The sequence below is a fragment of the Zalophus californianus genome, chromosome 15 (assembly GCF_009762305.2).
Source record: "Zalophus californianus isolate mZalCal1 chromosome 15, mZalCal1.pri.v2, whole genome shotgun sequence".
NCBI classification, from domain to species: domain Eukaryota; kingdom Metazoa; phylum Chordata; class Mammalia; order Carnivora; family Otariidae; genus Zalophus; species Zalophus californianus.
In genome coordinates, this window is record NC_045609.1 from 21,345,092 (window position 1) to 21,367,215 (window position 22,124).

The window sequence follows — 22,124 nt, forward strand, 5'->3', positions numbered from 1 at the left end:
CATCTGGCCCAGTTTCAATTTCTGGACACACTGGGGGAGAGTGACGTGGCTGATACAGCAGGCAAGCGGTGGAGAGTTCTGCTCAGTTTTCAGAAATGATACGTCACCACATTTTGAAGGCGGAAATTTCATAAGAATCAAGCACCTAACTAATTCATTAAGAAAGCACAGCACTCCAAAGGAGTTTATAAATGACTCAGAAAAATCCTAAAAGGAATCTTACATATTTCAGATGCAGCATTCACACGACGCTACAGCCAACAGAAAATAAGTGGTTTTGGAAGAAAGCCATTGTCTTTTTTTAATTGCATGGGCAAAAAAGAAAAGCCTAGAGAGATGACAAGCTAGATGGACATATATTATAGACCTTAGGATCATGATAATCCTGGTGTGATAATGTCACAGAATAGAGGACTACATAATAATAGTTCTCATATCTTGAGGGCTTGCTTATCCTAAGTTCCAAGTCCCTGTCGTGAGAGCTTCAGATATAGGAACATACCTGTCCCACACACTCTATGCGGGAGTCTCAGGAAATGGATGCCTAGTGGTTTACAATTCATCCCAGGATCTAAGTGTCCACTGATGCACTTACGCTTTCAAGATATAAATGGGTGGCTAAAACAAAAGCACGTTCTGATGCAAAAAAGAAAAGAAAAAAAAGTTTAAAACAAAAAGGATCCACACCTCATATCAACTGAATTGTTTATTCTGGTCTCCCTACTGCCAGATTTGATGAGACGGTAAATCCTGGAGAAGGAAAATTCTCAGAAACTGATTAACCTGGAGAGGTCAAGATGGATGAGCTGCTAGAGCCCTCTTTCAGGTAGGTCCAAAGTTCCTTCAGAAATGTAAATGGGCTGAGCCAATCTTATAGATAATTCCATGTATCATGCAAAAACAAACAAAAATGCAACTCAGGGTATGGGTTCATAGATATTTCAGGTCAACCTGGCTCAGGGTTTGCAATGTAGGTATTTCCCCCCTTACCTTTGGAGAGATTCTCAATGCATAAAAAAGGCCAATAACATGAGTAATCTGCGCTTGCCTAAATGGTAATAAAATCTATTTAATAATTGAACATCTTGCTGCCAATTTAAGGCACTTGTTTTCCTAAAGTACACAGAGAGTAAGTAACATAAAAAAGAACTTGGTTTTTAAATGCTTTGCAAATAAAGCCACTCCTCTTTTCCTCCAAGCTGCTATATTTCCCATCTCAGTAATGCCAACTCTGGATAACTGAGCCAAACTGCTCTCTGAGGTTTTTTTCTGTAGGACCAAAGAAGAGGACCAAGGACCTCTTCAGATGAGGGGATGGAACTTGAAGACAGGGTTCCTTGGATTAGGAAAATGATTGGAAGTCTGGGTACCAGCAGAATCTAATCCAACTTGTGCTGATTCATGGCTCAGCTGGCATTGCCCTAGACTTCCAACCCAGTCAAATTAACAAATTCTACCTTGTGGAGAAGTTAGGAGGAGAGTAGAGAATATTAGAGGTTTCCTCCACCCCACATTTCTTTACATTTAGTTTTAGTAAACCATTTGGTTTCACAGCCAAGACGAAATAGGTGATGATCTCTTGGACCTCAGAGTATCAGAAACATGCTGCCCATGTCCGCATGGCCATTTAAAATTCTTTTAAATTACCATTCTTAAGTACTGACCTAGGGCTAGTGAGACAAGCAAGTTAGAAGCTTCTGCAAAGCTCTGGGATTTTTAAACTGGGTACGAAGCCCACCTGAGAGCCAGACACTCAGAGAATTCTGCGCGTCACCTTGATTTACGCTCGCCCGTGCTACACAACCTGGGCTTATCCAATTAGTCACGAACACTCACCACAGAGAAAGGCCAGCAATTTTAAAAGCATCCAAAAGTTGAGCCTCATATTTCCATAAAGAAATTGAAAAGCCAAAGTGAAATAAAGCCCAGCGATTTCCTCTCTCTCGTGTCATTCTTAAACTCAGGCATACTACTGGGGGTCTCTCTTGATACTTGATGGAGTGTCTCGATACTTGACTTGATTCTTCAGAAGCCACATTACTGATGGACCTTGGTCAGGACTCCCAGGCCTCTTACGGTCCCAGAGTTCCATAAGATCAGCTTAAACCATGACAACAACACCACATCTCGACTAAAAAACTTGAACACCCTGGGACAGGTGCAAGCAGTGGCCTTCCAGGCCAAGGGGAAGCCCCTGCCAGGTGAGCCCTATTGTCCGTGAAAATGTGTACATGGGAACAAAAGGGGAATAAAGGAGAGAATATTTCCTTGTGTTTCACTTTACCAGGATATCAATTCACTTGTTCAGCGTCCACAATTCACAAAGCCATAAACTCGTTTTCGGTACAGAGCAACTTCTCACCATGGTTCACATTTTTGGGGGGTGGTGTATGAAATACTTTCACCTTCTTGCAAAAATTAGAATAGCCTATGGTGGAATCTCTAGCACTGTCTTTCTCAAAATTCCCTTCTTCCTCTCCATCCTTAAAATCTCTTGGTCCTCTCCCTCCCATTTTTGAAAAATTTATTGTGAAAATCTTAAACATACCAAAGTAGAGAACAGTCTATCACGTAATTTAGGCAGTCAGCATACTGCCCATTTTTTATCTATGCTCACACCCCTTCCTCATCCTCCCCCCATAAATTATTTTAAAGCAAACCCAAAACATCCTATCATTGCATTTGTAAATATTTTATTTATGAACTTCTAAAAGATGCAGATCTTTTAGAAATATTGTTTTTATTTACAGATAAGAAAGAGGCTGGATGTATTATATACATCAATAAGTAGTCAGAAAACATAACAAAGCAAGACTGGAGAGATTTAGAAACTCCCATAAAGTCATGAGTCAGGCAAGAGTTAGTTCACCTCAAACCCGTATCTTCTGCTGCTTCAAGCTCTGGTCTTTACAGCTGTACTCTGTGACCTCTCTGGCAACCTGTCCCCTACCATGGGATGGCTCTGCTGAGTTAATCTTTGGACTCAGATTTAAGGGGAAAGCTCCACCTGGCACATAATCTGCCTAAAGCCCTGCAGAAAGGTCTCCTGGTAAACCCAGAATCTTGCCCAGATGGGTTTCTGTTTCTGTGGCCTTCCCTAGCACTTTCATTCCAGGGTCCTGACATTTCTCAGGGATCTGGGGCCCAAGTTCTCAGAGAAGTAGCCACTGACTAGGAGAAAAGAGGAAGGGAAGGGAAGGCAAGGGAAGGCAAGGGAAGGCAAGGGAAGGCAAGGGAAGGCAAGGGAAGGCAAGGGAAGGCAAGGGAAGGGAAGGCAAGGGAGGGCAAGGGAAGGGAAATAGCCATGACACCATTATCACACCTGGAAAAGAAATTCACAGTACATCTTTCATACCAACTAACCAGGGAGAGTTCGATCCATTTCCCCTTTGACCCAAGCATCTTGGATTCTCAGATGCTGGACTGAGCCTGGAGGGAGACAGGCTGCCTTGCTTCCCAGGGCACAGCCTCCCCATACAGACACACAGATAGGTCAGGGAAGCCACCAAATGAAGTTCACAGCTTTCCCTTCCCTCCAGTCTGAGCCCCCTCTCCCCCCCTACATTTTTTGCTATTCTATCCCCAACAGCTTCCCAAGGATTTTGTGGCAGCTGCCAAGGGCCCCGGCTCCGGAATTCCTTGTCTGTGAGGTGTGCCTCACAATGATCCGTCCACTTCGTCCCCACATTTCTTTTCCATCAAGAGATCCCACGTTCTGGAGCCCGATGATTTGGCGTTCCAGTTAACTGTTTGATTTGACCCAAGGCCATTAAACGTGTGTGCCAGTTTATAGTCCAATAAAGGGGGCTGAGCTACGGGGCAGCCTGTCTCGTCTGGACCGGCTTCCAGAGAGTAGGGCGAACACCAGTTCCCCGCCGAGCCCCTCAGCGCCCGCGCCCCTCCCCCCGTGATGCGTCTGCTTCGGCGGAGGGAAGTCCTGGTCCGCTGTTCAGGCTGCAGACTGGGGTGTTGGGGAGGGCGGTCAAGGCAGAGTCGGGGGCAGATCTGCGCTGCCTGAGATCCTGAGGGGAGCGCGCGGGGTCTAAGCCGCGGTCTCGCACCGTACACACGGGAGCCTCCCCACCAGAGCGAGAGCCGCTGCCTCACGGTCTTGAGACTCCTGGGGCGGGGGGGGGGGGGGGGGGGGGGGGGGGGTTGTCTCACCCACCCTTTGTCCTCTGCTGAGTCCAGACCCAAGCTTGCTCTTAGCCTGAAGCTGGGCTCGGGGCTTGAGGTCCCCCCAATAAATGACCTTCCCCACTGTCACCACGTCCTCCTTTGCAACAGAACACAGACACAGCAGTGGCCTTCGGATATAGGAGCCTCCTCTGACCTCCTGCCACCCCACCACACCCTTCTCCCAGCCAGAGGCGCCTAGAACAGGATCAAGGCCCCCAAGAGCTTACTTACATTTCCAGGAATTCTGTCAGTTGGCTGTTAAACACAGACTACCAAAAAATTAAATTATATAAATGTATAATTTAAAAGATCATAGTACAAACAGCTAATAAATACTGAAAACATGTCCTAATTAATTTACCACATTTTACTATTATTAAATAGCTTTTAAGGTTATTTACAACGAACCTGTCTCTCTGGCGAAAACACAATGGAAATGGTGCATGACAGCCTCGTTACCCCAAGTTCAGGGACTTGACGTGGAGGCTCGCGATCCCATTGCTGAGGAGCATTTACACCACAAAATTGACACTCAAAAAGAAGAAGGGCTTAGTCTCAAGAGAGCAGAATGTTAAACACTTACCAGCGCACCCCTGTCCGACTAATCTCCGGGATTCTAGACCCCCGGGCACGCCCTCAGCCCAGCTTGCTGAAGCCACGCTGTATATTATTGAACTTAAAGAGTGCAAGGGACAAATTAGTACCACAGCGAAGAGAATCCAGGAAGTCTTGAATCCTATCTCCAGTCTTGGCCAACCTTCTCTATGAGGCTCACAAGACAGACAGACTGACCACAGTCCCTCGGGCGTCGCTCTGCGGCGTCCGTATTCTGCGCTGGACTCGCGCCGGGACCTTGTGGCGGAGGCCTCTCTCCCCACGGGCTTCAGTGCTCACCTCCCACTGCCCTACTGCTCGTCCTTCTGTCTTTCTTCTGCGCACACACAGCTTGAGCCATCTCAGACTTCTCTCATTCCTCAGATAGCCCGTGCCAGGCGCTTACAAACTCGGTAGCCGGCGGGCACCACCCTCGCCACCTGCATGCTGGGCTCTGAGGTCCGCCGAGCTGCTGCTCAGCCCCATGGCTTGCGCAGCGGAGGGATCTGTGAGTTTACTTGTCAAGAGAAAACAAGTATCTGGATCTTTGTAAAATAAGAATTTCCCTCATTTTAAGGTAAAAAGTATTTCAAATTGTCATAAGTTGTAACTACGCGAGGTGGATATGCTAACCTCCCTTACTGTGGCAATCATTCTACAATATATCCGCATATCAAATCAGTACACTCTGCGTGTAAAACGTACACAATGTCATATGTTGATCGTTTTTCTCAATCAAGCTGGAGGAAAAGAAGGTAAATAAAACACATGACATTTCTCAACTCCTGGGAAAAACCCTTTTTTTCCATGAGTACTCCAGGCTAAACCAACTGATGGTGAGAGGTGTTGAGTTCCCAGGCCACCAGTGCGAGTCCTCGCAGCCTCTCAGCCCTCCTGATTTCAGCGCAAACACTCATGCACCTTGCCAGCATCCCTCATTAAACATGAGCGGTCACTCTCAGCGGTCCTGGCCCAGGCTTTTGAGAAAGCCTCACACACAACCTAGAAAATGCAAATGTGGGGGTGGTTCTCCACCACCCCCCCGCCCCGGCACCTTTAGCCAACAGGTGAAAATAGTTGGTGAATCCAAGTCCCGGCATTCCTGCGCTCTGGTGGGACAATTCTGAGGCACTTCTAAATGATTCCTCAGGGACACCCCATGGGGTCGGACTCCAGTTGCCCCTAAGGCTAACAGGCTCAGCAAAGCGCCCTTCAGTGGTCTCGACTTTCTCTGAGTTCTCATTCCACACCCTGGAGTCACCCCCAAGCAAGCTTCCTGCACCCAAGTCCTTGTCTCGGTTTGCTTTCAGGGAACCCAAACTGTCTACGTGGACGGATGGTCTTACTCCAGGTTTTCGCACACGCTGTCTCCTCTGTCCTGAACACTCCTGAACAGCTCTTCAAGAATCTGTTAAAGATCAGTTCGTCTGTCAGTCTTCTCTGACCCTCATCTCTTCGAATGCCATGGGATCCCACTACAGTTTCCCTAAGCACAACACTCCCGTACTTGCAAACCCTCAAGAAGCTACAATACAAAGAACCCTATACTCTCTGAAGTTTTAACAACATGTTCATTGAATCCTACTGACCCCATTCCCATTCCTTTTTTACAGGTGAGGAAAACGAAGCTCAGGAAACCGGACGTGGGCGGACTTGAACTCACGGGACATCTTCCAGTGCGCTAGCTCCCTTAAACCTGAGGCTTGTGCCCAACATTACAGTGACTAATAGGAGTAGTCAGTTCTCCAGGTTGAGGATTTGCCAGCAGTGGCTCACGAGCACCCAGGCAAAGCAAACCCCAGGGGAGGGCAGGGAGGAAGGTAGGTTAACTAGGCTAAACTCGAATTTCAGGAGTGGCCTTTTATTTATTTATTTTTCAATGTGATATATTTTAATAAAATGAAGGATAAAAATCATGTGATCATCTCAACAGATGTGGAAAAAGCATTTGACAAATTTATTAACAATTTATGACAAAAACTCAATAAAATGGGTATAGAGGGAATGTATCTCAATATAATAAAAGCCATATATGACAAATCCACAGCTAATAACATAGTCAACAGTGAAAAGCTGACATTGTTTTTTCTAAGATCAAGAACAAAACAAGGATGCCACTCTCCCTACTTTTATTCAGCATAGTACTAGAAGTGCTAGCCACAGCAATTAGGTAGGGAAAAGAAATAAGATTATACAAATTTGAAAGAAAGAACTGTCACTATTTGCAGATGACATGATATTGTATATAGAAAACCCTCAACTCCACTAACAAGCTCTAAGAACTAATCAATAAATTCACTGAAGTTGCAGGATACTTGCCTTTTAAAGGATATTTAAAGAGCACAAACAGAAATCCACAGAAGATGTAAGTAGCAAGTTTTTTGTTGTTTTAAATTTCAGACATTAGATTTTTTTTGTCTCTATAAGTTCAATCTGGGTCTATTTTATATTTTACATTTTTCTCATCATGCTCACACTTTCTTCTGCCTTCTTGAACACACGAAGAATGTTTTTACACGACCATCCATTTCACTTCTGAGTCTGGCTGTTCCTTTTTAAGATGAAAAAAATTGGGGGGCGCCTGGTGGCTCAGTAGGTTGGGCATCTGCCTTCAGCTCGGTTCATGATCCTGGGGTCCTGGGATTGAGCCCTGCATCAGGCTCCCTGCTCAGCGGTGAGTCTGGTTCTCTCTCCCTTTGTCCACCCCCCACCCGGCTCTTGTGTGCCCTCTCTCAAATAAATAAATGGAGAAAATCTTAAAAAAAAAAAATGAAAAAATTACTAAGATCTCTTTTAGGGATAATTAGTAATCTTGAAATGTACACTAAATCACTCATAGGGTATCAGAAAATACGCTCTTCAGAAAAAGCTCTCAATATATTTAGTTCAATAGCATTCAATGTAATATGGAATTAGGAATGATATCAGAAAACTTTGAGGGCGCCTGGATGGCTCAGTTGGTTGGGCGACTGCCTTCGGCTCAGGTCATGATCCTGGAGTCCTGGATTGAGTCCCGCATCGGGCTCCCTGCTCAGCAGGGAGTCTGCTTCTCCCTCTGACCCTCCCCCCTCTCATGTGCTCTCTCATTCTCTCTCTCAAATAAAATCTTTAATAAAAAAAAAGAAAACTTTGAGGACAGGAATTCAATCTCTCACGTCATAATAAAAATTAGACATGGAACCTAATTTACCACTCACTGCTTCTTCCTCTATTTCTAAAGAGAATGTTAAAAAGTTTGGGCCTGGATTAGATATCAGTGACTGGATACAACTGCATTTCCATGAGTTTTTAATTTAAATAGTGAAACATTAAAACAAAGACCCAGGGGCACCTTGGAGGCTCAGTTGGTTAAAAAGTCTGCCTTTCGCTTGGGTCATTGATCTCTGGGTCCTGGGATCGAGCCCTATGACGGGCTCCTTGCGCAACGGGGAGTCTGCTTCTCCCTCTCTCTCTCTCCCTCCACCCCTGCTTGTGCTCTCTCACTCTCAAGCTCAAATAAATAAAACCTTAAAAAAAAAAAAAAGGCCCAGATGTAGAGTTGTATTTACATAAACACAAAATTTCCATTAATGGTTTCAATTTTAGATGCACCTGGTGGACACGCAGCCTCTAAAAGGTACTAAAAAAAAAGTACACACGTAGCTTGAACTCTACTTGCTGTTAAAGCACTTTGTTTAGATCTTGTTTTCATCACACTCTACCTGAAATTACAATGGCTATCCCCACTATACAGGTTAGAAAACTGAGGCTGGCAAATGAGGCCAAGACTTGAATTCAGAGGTCCTGGGCCATTTCTTGGGCAACATTTTCCACTAAAACCTAGTAGCTGCCAGGAGTAGAGAGGCCTTGCTCAAAAGCCAAATTAAAATCTTTCATTAACTCATAGTGAACATGGAATCTGGCTTAAGCCAGAGTGAGGTCAAAAGTCACTCAAGGTCCATTTAGTCCTTTTATACAGAAGAGGGCCTAGATTCAAAGTCTGCCCCCGTAAGATTGTTATCACAACCAGGTTCTTGACAACTACGCTCCAAAGACAGGATCCTGCTCCGTACCATTTTTTTCCCAACCGAATGCCAGGGGCTTACTAAAATGCAGCTGACCAACGATACAGCCCTCAAACGTGTATAACACGTCACCCCAAATACCCATTGAGTTTCTTCCCAAATGAATGCATGAGGGACTAGTGTGTATCTTCCTGTGTGAAGGACTGCACTTGAGGTTTTCATCTCCCGGTTTCTCATTTTAGCGAGGCAGGTAACATATCTCGCAGGGAAGGAACTGGATTTCCAGACAGGCTAAGTAACTGGCTCAGTTAAAGAGCTGGTACTCAAACCCGGAAGTGATTCTGGAGTCGTGCTTTCTACAAAAAAAAGAGGAAACCACAGAGATGGACTTTAAGAGTAAGCTCGGAAATATACTGGCGGTCATATCCAAAGCCTAAATATGTGTGTGCACGCATGTGTGGGTGCACATGTGTACACACACGTATGTTTATATGTAACGTAACAGTTTTGGGAATGAGTGTCACTTTTCATAATCTCCTAGGTGTATGGTTTTAAATTGAAATACAACACAGAACAGTGCACAAATCATAAGCATACGGCTCAATGAGTTTTCAAAAATTCAATACATCCAGGTAACCAGCACCCCGTTTAAGAAACAGAACAGTTCTAGCCCCTTCCGTGTCCTGTCCTTAGGTTTACTTTCTAAGGCAGTCTTTAGGGTTAGAATCAAAGACAGATGTCCCTCAGAAGCAAATAGGGAAACAATGTTCATTTTCCTACTCAAAGACCAGAAAGAAAGAGACAGGTTTTAAGGCTCAAGAGGTGCATTTTAAAAAATTATCTTTATTTAGGTTTCTGATTCAGCACATGTATCAAAGACTAATCAACATAAAGTAAATAAGACATTAATTGGAAGTCTTACATCTCTCTAAACTCTGACCAAGAATGTCAAGATTGCCACTATTACCAGAACTCCAACCTAGTCAAGTTGTAAACAAGCTATAATGAACATACAGTGTGCACGGAGATGCAGAGGCAAAGACATGCTAGCACTTGGCTCTCCTCTCTTCCTTGTTGATGTCTTTCCGTTTGACAGTCCATTTTTGCTTTCCATGCTGAGTTCCAAATAAAGTCCAAAGGCTCAGGGTCAACCTGATCAAAACCTCTTCCAGAGGAATGCATTCTTAAACTGTTGTGCCTGCAACTTTGTTTTTGCCAGGACGAAGTTCAGATCAAGATGTACACTACAATCTCGATGACGGTGCAGACTGAGTCAAGAACTGAAGTTGAGCAGTAACCCGAGTTAAGGCATGAATGCACACACACACACGCACACGCGCACGCGCACACACGCACACACACAGCACCCACGCTATCGTGAACATGGGATTCCCTCCACCGCCTCACAAGAGGCAACCAGGGCTTGGCTGTTAACAACTGCTGAGCATTCTGGAAATGCTCACCATAATATCATGCCAACAGCTGTGTGTGTATGTTAAAAAAAAGAAAACAAGAAGAAACCAGAAACGGAAACCTAAAAACCCCTTAATCTCTTACAATGGCTCTTGAGCATGGAACTCGTGTAGCAGCGTCAACGGCTGGCTCTTTAATAAATTTGGAAATAAAAGGTTGTTTTACTATGTATTTCTTTGGTAGTTACCACTACAAAGTTTTCAGTGTTGGTTACCTATAAGACAAGTTCTAGACAGAAGATCAGGTTACATAGAAATGATTCTTCCGTACTGGTAAGATAAAAATATTGCGCTCTCGAAGCACAAGTTATTAGGCTTTTTCTTGCCTTACTGGGCATCCTCTATAAGCAAGGCTTCGTGCAGGAAAAGTTCATGTCCACCTAACAGAGGGAGATACATATTCTGTTTTCCTACAGTTGAACAGTTAACAAAAATTCACATCATCAGTGATCTCTGGTCCAATCAGTTAGAAGCCAATTACCAAGGGACAACGGCACTTGGTGCCAAAGCCACATTCTGGTCACACATTCATCCCATGGTTGGTCAGTATCGCAGGAGCTCAGAATTTAAAACTCCTTTCAATTAACAAGGAGCAAGTTAAATTAAATCTTAAATATTTCCACCATCTGCCAAATTTCTGGAATTCTGTCCAGAATGCCAGCATGCTTGATGAGAGAAAGCAGTTCAGAGCCCAGAGAGGTGTCAGGTATTGGATAAGTTAATTTGGTTTTGTATAAAAGGCATGGTAATCTGGCAACAGAGTACTTATCCTATTAGCAGCACAGTGGTAGCCAAGGGTCTCTGTCCGCAAGACAGGGAAAGGAAGCTCCTAGAAGCTACTGGTGTGCCCGCCTGCCCGCGGGCCGGCTCCTGATTGGACAGAGGCCTTCAGGGAACCGCTCCAGGGTGCCCCTGGGCGCGTGGGCCGCAGGAATGGCAGGAACCATATTCAGCCCCCACGAGAAGCGCCCGCGGTAAGTCAACTTCCCATGGGTGAGGGGCCTCTTGCCTCCATGGGCTTGGGGTCTGAATTTGATGGGTCCCTGGTGGCTGAACCATCAGCAAGAACGGTCCTGGCAGGTGCACTGCCCATATGTGACAAGTGCCACACGGGGTCAGAAACCACCTGAGAAGGACCTGAAACAGCACAGATTCAAAAGAGTAGTGTTTGTTCTATCAACTCTGAATGTCCGCAGGGAGAGGCAACTCGATCTACGTCGAAAAAGTGCTGTTTGAAGGAGCTGTGTTTTATTTTGAAAGGAAATGACGAGACAAGGGAAACCAACACTCCATTTCTGCAAAAGTCTGAAAGTCAAGAACCTGTTTCTAAAAGGCGTTTGTCAGGAGCAGTTTGCTCACGCCAAGTGCTTTTTCAATCACCATATGGCAATGTTTCAACTTTTGTGCTTTCGGGAGGGAACCATTGACAGGAAGTGGAGGGAAGCTCATTCTGTTATGGACTTTCTCGTTTGCGTGCAAGCCACTATTCAACAGCATTAAATTCTATCAGCTCATGAAAGAGTCTTGTAAACATAAACCATACTTCTCCTATGAGAAAAACCAAGAACTGTACCGCGAAGGCAAAATGGGTTTGCCTCCTCTCAGAATTCCTCAGAATGGCAATGAACCAGGAGGGGCGGCAGGCTGTTGGTGAGATCCCCGGGTTTGCTAGGACCCCGTCTGATCAAATTAAAAACCTAAAGCCTTGATAATTAAATGCCAAACTTCTTCCCCTTATTTGAGAACTGTACTATGATTATGTATATTACATACAGATTATAAATAAAATTTATATAGACCAATTGGGGAGTGAAGTTCAGGGGTGGAAGCAGGAAGAGGTGAAAAATCCTATTGTTGCTTTTACTCTCCAGTTCTTAAAATGCTAGTCAAACACTATTTTCCAACAAGACTTGTTTCATTCTGTAATTCTTAAATATGCATTCGAAGGCAAAAATGGAAGTCTCTATACTGTACACTATTAAATATCTACAATGTCACGGTTCCTTATTTTTAGGAGTGTGTTCAATAAAGCGCTAGCTATTAAGAGATGGGTGTCACAAAACATGGACTCTTAAAAATTACTGATAAATTAATTTTCAGTTCTCTGATTATATCCAACAGATACACATTCTCATCATAAAATATACATTCTCTAGTAAGTTATTTTCATCCACAGCATATATAAATATGCAAACACAGGTGGTAAAAATCACTTTACTACCAAAGTACAAAACAGTAACTGCTGAAAAGCAAAAATAAAGATGTTGCAAGTATTAAGAAAAGAGTGACTCACAGTGTTCCACTTCCAAGTGAAACCAAACGATTTATTTGTGCTAAATGAGTGGAAATAATGTATTCAGAGTATACTTGTTTGTACACCGCACTTGCTTACGCTGGGCGACACAAGCGCTCATCCAGCTAATGTGCTACTTCCGTCTCACCTCTGTCTCTTCTGCCAAGCAATAAAGTATTCTGTGGCTGTTATGCCAAGAGATTCCTATAATGTTCATTTCAAATAGTACTTTCTAATAGTATTTTGCACCTTTAAAATATTTGTTCAAACTCTATTTTAGGGGAACACGAAGAATGGAAAGGGGAAAATAGCTGTTTCTGTTACAATCATGTTGCCTTCTGCAGCAGAAATCAAAGAGTGTGTCTAATCAGCCATCAAAACCACCGGTGGGCAGGACAACATTTATCGACTCGTGTTAGAGGGGCTGGTCTGGGTAGGTTAACACTAAAGATAAGGAAAGAATCACACGTTAATATACAATAATTATCCATCACACGTGTATGTGGAAAAGGTACAGCCATGTGATCCATTACTTTAGCCTGTCGTTTCACAAGAGACATGGATGTTGACATATACTGAAAATAACCTATAAAAAGTGTACCTGTAGAAAGCTCTATCAAAGAGTATATTGTCTTGGGCACTGATGCATCTAACTTTCCATTCGACACCGAAAGCTAGATTTTCAAAGGTCTGAATTGTAGTGCTGAATTATTGGTATGTTTGGTAAACACCATTATAATGGGGGGCGAGGGGGAGGGGAGTAACAGCTCAGTAATTTTCTGCAAATTCATGAAAAAAAATGTAAAAAAGATATCCCTTTTTATTTTACAAACCTAAAAGCCAGGAAAATGAAGCTCTGGGGCCAAGCAAAAATTTCACACTGCTGCTGAATTACCAAATATCGAATAGCGAATGTTCCAGCCAGGGAATGGACGTACATGTAGATTCAAGTAAAACACTGATGGAAAAAGTCATCTGTTTAGTGTTGTAGACCCACAACACTGGCTGCGTTTCCGACAAACACTTACAACACAATTAATAGTGAAGCCTAGATAACCTCAGTGCAAATAAGTCAGATCCAAAAATGCCAGGGAAGGAAGCCTTTGGCGTTGAGTAGACGGCTCCACGGTACGAGTCCCAACAGGAGATGCAGACTAAGCACATGCATTAAGGCTGGGAAGAGGGGTGCACCGGATGTTGCGAAGGAGCGGGCTGCGAGGTGGCTGCCGAGGGGGCCGCAGGCTGCATGGGCGGCGGAGGTGGAGGCGGAGGGGGCTGGACCGGGGTCTGTGTGTTGGGAGACGGAGGCGGTGTGGGCCGTTTGAATTTGTCAGGACTGTTGCTTCTCCGCGGTGAAGGCCTCTGCAGAGAGGACAGAACAGCAGGTCAGTCTGGGTCCAGACGGCTCATTTCTAACAGGCTGACAAGTGGGGGCTAGTGAAAAGGAGGAGTGACAGAGACAAGAAACTAGCGAGTTCCTTGTCTAGTCCTACTGGTTTCTGAACTACTAATGAAAACTTAAGGTGGAGTTTGCACCTACGCCCATGAGAAGGCTGTGCAAAGTTACTACGGGACTCACACTGACCAGACTACTGGACTTGGGCCCCTCCTTGGGACAGTCCTAGAATTAAAAAACAGCTGCCTCATCCTCCACTCTAATCTTTTCTGTCCACTGTCTGTCCCCGAGTTCCTTCCGTCACTCAAGTAAGTTGTCAACATCCTGAAAGCTGCAGCTCAACCAAAGGTTTCTTTTTACATAAAGCCCACCAAACCAATAAAAACAGCTTCAGGACTACCTCCTGCTTTTGTAGAGTAAGAGTCTTCTTTTAAAGATTCCCTTATCGGAAATACCCTCACTTCTCTCCTATTCTCAAACCCCTGTTAGCTACATTTGTAACTGCTCTATGAGTCAACTTAATAACCAGCTCTAAAGAAAAAACTCCCAAGTGAGGTTTGAACCAAACACACTTAAGGCTCCTTCTAATTCCAGGAGGAAAAATTCTGAGTGAAAGGAGAAATAAGGCTAATTTCAAGAAGAATACTGAGGATCAGTGAAATGTGAAGATGCAGACAATAAATATTTTAGACAATGGGGCAACCAGCAATGATTCGTGATGGCACAGAGCTGGCCAGAGTTTAATTAAGGCATTGGCTAGAGTTCAAACTACATTTCACAAAGCGTAATTTTTCACAGAAAGTGAAGCTGAAGTTTTGTCTTCTGGGAAGGATTTTAGTTTCCACACCGGAATTTGGTATCAAACTGCTGGGAAGTCTCTATAGTTTGAAGGTGAACATTAGGTGGGAGGGAGAAGAAAGGTCAAGGTCTAAGGGCATCAGCCCTGGGTCTCCTAAGGAGGAGTGGCTGCTATCACCAAGAGAGTCAAGTGTGGCTTCCTCCCCTTTGAATACTTACTGTGATGCCATGGGATGCTCCCATATGCTGCACATGAAGACCCGGGGAATTGTAGTAAGACATTCCGGCTCTAGTCAGTGAAGTTGGTGGCGTGAAACCAACTGTGTGACTTGCATATGATAGACCTGAAATATAACAATAGCAAGCATTATTTCAAACTCCATTCTCTGGTGTCTTCAACCATCTAGAAGACTTTAAAATGCAAAAGTTCTCAGTCACCAACAAAAATGAACAAAGATAAGAGTGGTGGGCTCATCAAATGGCCTCCTGGGTAAAAGGGAATATAAAAGTCAAGTCCTGGAATACACCAAAGAGCACAGAAACAGGTCCACATATAAACGGTCAAATGATCTTCAACAAAGGTGCCAAGAATACATAATGGGGAAAGGGTAGCCTCTTCAACAAATGGTACTGAGAAAACTGGATATCCACATGCAAAGGAAACAACTATAAGCTCTTAGAAGAAAACACAGGAAAAACTTCATGACATTGGTCTTAGCAATGATTTCTCAGATGTGACACCAAAAGTGCAGCCACAAAAGCAGAAAACAAACAAGTGGGACTATATCAAACTCAAAAGCTTAGATAACAAGGGAAATAATCAACAGAAGGGTAACCCATGGGAGAAGAGATATGTAACCTATAATGGTAGAAACATTAGACTGGCAACAGACGTATCCACAGAGACCTGGCAGGCCAGAAAGGATTGGCATGATATATTCAGAGCACTAAACGAGAAAAATATGCAGCCAAGAATACTATATACAGCTAGACTGTCATTGAAAATAGAAGGAGAGATAAAAAGCTTCCAGGACAAACAAAAACTAAAGGAATTTGCAAACACAAAACCAGCCCTATAAGAAATATTGAAAATGGTCCTCCAAGCAAAGAGAGAGCCTAAAAGCAGCATAGACCAGAAAGGAACATAGACAATATAGAGTAACAGTCACCTTACAGGCAATACAGTGGCACTAAATTCCTATCTTTCAATAGTTACCCTGAATGTAAATGGGCTATATGCGCCAATCAAAAGACACCGGCTATCAGATTGGATTAAAAAAAAAAGACCCATCGATATGCTGTCTGCAAGAGACTCATTTTAGACCCAAAGACACCCCCAAATTAAAAGTAAGGGGGTGGAAAATCATTTACCATGCTAATGGACACCAAAAGAAAGCTGGGGTGGCAATCCTTATATCAGACAAATTAGATTTTAAACCAAAGACTGTAATAAGAGATGAGGAAGGACACTATATCCTACTTAAAGGGTCTATCCAACAAGAAGATCTAACAACTGTAAGTATCTATGCCCCTAACATGGGAGCAAGCCAATTATATAAGGCAATTAATAACAAAAGCAAAGAAACACATTGACAACAATACAATAATAGTGGGGGACTTTAACACTCCCCTCACTGAAATGGACAGATCATCTAAGCAAAAGATCAACAAGGAAATAAAGACTTTAAATGACACACTGGACCAAATGGACTTCACAGACATATTCAGAACATTCCATCCCAAAGCAACGGAATACACATTCTTCTCTAGTGCCCATGGAACATTCTCCAGAATTGATCACATCCTAGGTCACAAATCAGGTCTCAACCGCTACCAAAAGATTGGGATTATTCCCTGCATATGTTCAGACCACAATGCTTTGAAACTAGAACTCAATCACAGGAGGAAAGTCGGAAAGAACTCAAATACATGGAGGCTAAAGAGCATCCTACTAAGGAATGAATGGGTCAACCAGGAAATTAAAGAAGAATTGAAAAAATTCATGGAAACCAATGAAAATGAAAACACAACTGTCCAAAATCTTTGGGATACAGCAAAGGCAGTCCTGAGAGGAAAGTATATAGCAATACAAGCCTTTCTCAAGAAACAAGAAAGACTTCAAATACACAACCTAACCGTACACCTAAAGGAGCTGGAGAAAAAACAGCAAATAAAGCCTAAACCCAGCAGGAGAAGAGAAATAATAAAGATCAGAGCAGAAATCAATGAAATAGAAACCCAAAGAACAGTAAACAGATCAACGAAACTAGGAGCTGGTTCTTTGAAAGAATTAACAAGACTGATAATCCCCTGGCCAGACTTATCCAAAAGAAAAATCACCCAAATCAACAAAATCATGAATGAAAGAGGAGAGATCACAACCAACACCAAAGAAATACAAACAATTACAAGAACATATTATAAGCAACTATATGCCAGCAAATTAGATAACCGGGAAGAAATGGATGTATTCCTAGAGATGTATCAACTACCAAAATTGAACCAGGAAGAAACAGAAAACCTGAACAGACCTATAACCACTAAGGAAATTGAAGCAGTCATCAAAAATCTCCCAACAAACAAAAGCTAAGGGCCAGATGGCTTCCCAGGGGAATCCTACCAAACGTTTCAAGAAGAATTAATACCTATTCTCCTAAAACTGTTCCAAAAAATAGAAATGGAAGGAAAACTTGAAACTCGTTTTATGAGGCCACCATTACCTTGATCCCAAAACCAGACAAAGACCCCATCAAAAAGGAGAATTACAGACCAATATCCCTGATGAAGATGGATGCAAAAATTCTCACCAAAATATAAGCCAACAGGATCCAACAGTATATTAAAAGCATTATTCACCATGACCAAGTGGGATTTATCCCTGGGCTGCAAGGCTGGTTCAACATCCGCAAATCAATCAATGTGATACAATACATTAACAAAAGAAAGAAGAATCATATGATCCTCTCAATAGATGCAGAAAAAGCATTTGACAAGGTACAGCATCCTTTCTTGATCAAAACTCTTCAGAGTATAGGGATAGAGGGTACATACCTCAATATCATAAAAGCCATCTATGAAAAGCCTACAGCGAGTATTCTCAATGGGGAAAAACTGAGAGCTTTCCCTCTACGGTCAGGAACACGGCAGGGATGTCCACTATCACCACTGCTATTCAACATAGTATTAGAAGTCCTAGCCACAGCAATCAGACAACAAAAAGAAATCAAAGGCATCCAAATCGGCAAAGAGGAAGACAAATTCTCACTCTTTGCAGATGATATGATACTTTATGTGGAAAACCCAAAAGACTCCACCCCAAAACTGCTAGAACTCACACAGGAATTCAGTAAAGTAGCAGGATATAAAATCAATGCACAGAAATCAGTGGCATTCCTATACACCAACAAGACAGAAGAGAAAGAAATTAAGGAGTCGATCCCATTTACAATTGCACCCAAAACCATAAGATACCTAGGAATAAATCTAACCAAAGAGGCAAAGGATCTGTACTCAGAAAATTATAAAATACTCATGAAAGAAATTGAGGAAGACACAAAGAAATGGAAAAACGTCCCATGCTCACGGATTGGAAGAACAAACATTGTGAAGATGTCAATGCTACCTAGAGCAATCTACACATTCAATGCAATCCCCATCAAAATACCATCCACTTTTTTCAAAGAAATGGAACAAATAATCCTAAAATTTGTATGGAACCAGAAAAGACCCCGAACAGCCAGAGGAATGTTGAGAAAGAGAAGCAAAGCTGGCGGCATCACAATTCCAGACTTCCAGCTCTATTACAAAGCTGTCATCATCAAGACAGTATGGTACTGGCACAAAAACAGACACATAGATCAATGGAACAGAATCGAGAGCCCAGAAATGGACCCTCAACTCTATGGTCAACTCATCTTTGACAAAGCAGGAAAGAATGTCCAATGGCAAAAAGACAGTCTCGTCAACAAATGGTGTTGGGAAAATTGGACAGCCACATGCAGAAGAATGAAACTGGACCACTTCCTTACACCACACACAAAAATAGACTCCAAATGGTTGAAAGACCTAAACGTGAGACAGGAGTCCATCCAAATCCTAAAGGAGAACACAGGTAGCAACCTCTTCGACCTCAGCCACAGCAACTTCTTCCTAGAAACATCGCCAAGCAAGGGAAGCAAGGGCAAAAATGAACTATTGGGATTTCATCAAGATAAAAAGCTTTTGCACAGCAAAAGAAACAGTCCACAAAACCAAAAGACAACTGACAGAATGGGAGAAAATATTTGCAAATGACATATCAGATAAAGGGATAGTATCCAAAATGTATAAAGAACTTATCAAACTCAACACCCAAAGAACAAATAACCCAATCAAGAAATGGGCAGAAGACATGAACAGACGTTTTTCCAAAGAAGACATCCAAATGGCCAAGAGACACATGAAAAAGTGCTCCACATCGCTGGGCATCAGGGAAATCCAAATCAAAACCTCCATGAGATACCAACTCACACCCGTCAGAATGGCTAAAATTAACAAGTCAGGAAACGACAGATGTTGGTGGGGATGTGGAGAAAGGGGAACCCTCCTATACTGTTGGTGGGAATGCAAGCTGGTGCAGCCACTCTGGAAAACAGTATGGAGGTTCCTCAAACAGTTGAAAATAGAGCTACCATACGATCCAGCAATTGCACTACTGGGTATTTACCCCAAAGATACAAATGTAGGGATCCGAAGGGGTACGTGCACCCTCATGTTTATAGCAGCAATGTCCACAATAGCCAAACTGTGGAAAGAGCCAAGATGTCCATCGACAGATGAATGGATAAAGAAGAGTGGTATATATACACAATGGAATATTATGCAGCCATCAAAAGGAATGAGATCTTGCCATTTGCAACTATGTGGATGAAACTGGAGGGTGTCATGCTGAGTGAAATAAGTCAATCAGAGAAAGACATGTATCATATGACCTCAATGATATGGGGAATTCTTTATCTCAGAAAACAAACTGAGGGTTGCTGGAGTGGTGGGGGGTGGGAGGGATGGGGTGGCTGGGTGACAGACAGTGGGGAGGGTACGTGCTATGGTGAGCGCTGTGAATTGTGCAAAACTGTTGAATCACAGATTTGTACCTCTGAAACAAGTAATGCAATATATGTTAAGAAAAAAAAAAAGAAGATAGCAGGAGGGGAAGAATGAAGGGGGGTAAATTGGAGGGGGAGACGAACCGTGAGAGATGATGGACTCTGAAAAACAAACTGAGGGTTCTAGAGGGGAGGGGGGTGGGGGGATGGGTTAGTCTAGTAATGGGTATTAAAGAGGGCACGTTGTGCGTGGAGCACTGGGTGTTATGCACAAACAGTGAATCATGGAACACTACATCAAAAAGTAATGATATAATGCATGGTGATTAACATAACAATAAAAAATTTTTAAAAAAAGAAGGGTAACCCATGGAATATGAGAAAATATTGACATATATCAGATAAGGGATTAGTATTCAAAGTATATAAACTCCTACAGTTCAATAACAAATAAATAATCCAATTAAAGAATGGGCAAAGGACTTGAATAGACATCTCTCCAAAACATACAAATAGTCAACAGGCATATGAAAAGATGCTCATCATCATGTAACATTATCCACAATAGCCAAGATGTATAAACCACCTAAATCAAACTCAACACCCAAGAAACCCAAAAAATCCATTCAAGAAATGGGCAGAAGACATAAACAGACATTTTTCCAAAGATACACAAATGGCCAACAGACACATGAAAAAAAGCTCAACATCACTTGGCATCAGGGAAATACAGATCAAAACCACAATGAGATACCATCTGACACTGGTCAGAAGGGCGAAAACTGACAACTCAGGAAACGACAGATGTTGGTAAGGATACGGAGAAAGGGGAACCCTCCTACACTGTCGGTGGGAATGCAAGCTGGTGCAGCCACTCTGGAAAACAGTATGGAGTTTCCTCAAAAAGTTAAAAACAGAGCTACCTTATGACCCAGCAACTGTACTACTAGGTATTTACCCAACTGATACAAATACGGTGATTTGAAGGGGCACCTGCACCCCTATGTTTATAGCAGCAACGTCCACAATAGCCAAACTGTGGAAAGAGCCCAGATGTCCACTGACAAATGAATAAACAAGATGTGGTACACACACACACTGGAATATTACTAAGCCATCAAAAAGAATGAAATCTTGCCTTTTGCAATGACATGGATGGAACTAGAGGGTATTATGCTAAGTAAAATAAACCAGTCAGCGAAAGATAAATACCATATGATTTCACTCCTATGTGGAATTTAAGAAACAAAACAGATGAACACAGGGGAAGGGGAGGAAAAATAAGATGAAAACAGAGAGGGAGACAAACCGTAAGAGACTCTTAACTATAGGGAACAAACTGAGGTTGCTGGAGGGGAGGTGGGTGGGGGGATGGGATAATAGGCATTAATGAGTGCACTTGAAGTAGTAAGTACAGTTCTTTCAGCTGTTAAAGATACTTTTCTTTTGGCTTCCATGGCTGAGATATGCAGCCACCAAGCCCGCCTTTATGTGTCTTTTTCCAGAATTTGTGCCCTCAACACCTAAAGTCAAGAGTTTATTTCATTTCTTAATTTGATTATCAAATAGTGCTTTCTATTTGGCATGTTTCCATTCCAATTGTGGATGTGGGGTTCACATTTACAAAATGGAGGTCCGGAGTCAAGTCTAAGTCTTTGGAAACTAAGTGGCCATGTTTGTTTTGACCACAAGGACTTCAGCTGGAGGAGGGAAGAAGAGGTTTTATTAAAACAGCTCTGAGGAATACAACCCTAATTCTGTTTCTTATGAAAGTGATGAAATTTAAGAGAAAGGCTATGAAAATGTATCTTATCCCAAGACAGAGAAGCTCATAATAATAATAAAGATGCAGCCTATTTTGTAGCATTGCAAGATTAATTATTGGTATGTTAAACACTAATCAACAATCTTCAAAGACTTCCTACTGTCTACCTGAACTAAGGAAAAAAAAAATCTCTTCTCTGGATATTATAAAGGCCTCTGCACTTGGCTCCAAACTATCTCTTAATATTGTAGGTCAGTGGTTCTCAACACAGAGTATCAAAGCCCTCGTTCAGGCCCAAATCAGATAAAAACAGAATCTATGGGAGCAGGGCCTCAGGGCAGCCTGTGGTAAGAACCACAGTGACCTTATCACTCTTGATTCTGACCTCTACTTCAGTTCACATCATGCCTTTTGCCTGGGGTAGCTTCTCTGTACTTTCTCCCCTGTCAATCAGGACCTCAATCAGCCTCTGAAGAGGCAAACAGCCTAGATCCTAGAGCCAACGGCTATATTAGCTCTAGTTCTACCACTTAGCACTG

The 22,124-nt window shown here is 42.8% G+C and overlaps 1 protein-coding gene across 1 annotated transcript in view; it reads right to left on the bottom strand.

Moving 5' to 3' along the window:
• Positions 1-9,600: 9,600 nt before the first annotated feature.
• CCDC6 (coiled-coil domain containing 6) overlaps positions 9,601-22,124 on the bottom strand; it is a 118,793-nt gene continuing 106,269 nt past the window's right edge. The window contains exons 8-9 of the mRNA XM_027596449.2: positions 14,956-15,080; positions 9,601-13,904 (exon numbers count right to left, since the gene is read on the bottom strand). Of these exons, the coding sequence (XP_027452250.1) occupies positions 13,710-13,904; positions 14,956-15,080 (320 nt within the window). The 3' untranslated portion in view covers positions 9,601-13,709. The remainder of the gene's footprint in view (positions 13,905-14,955; positions 15,081-22,124) is intronic.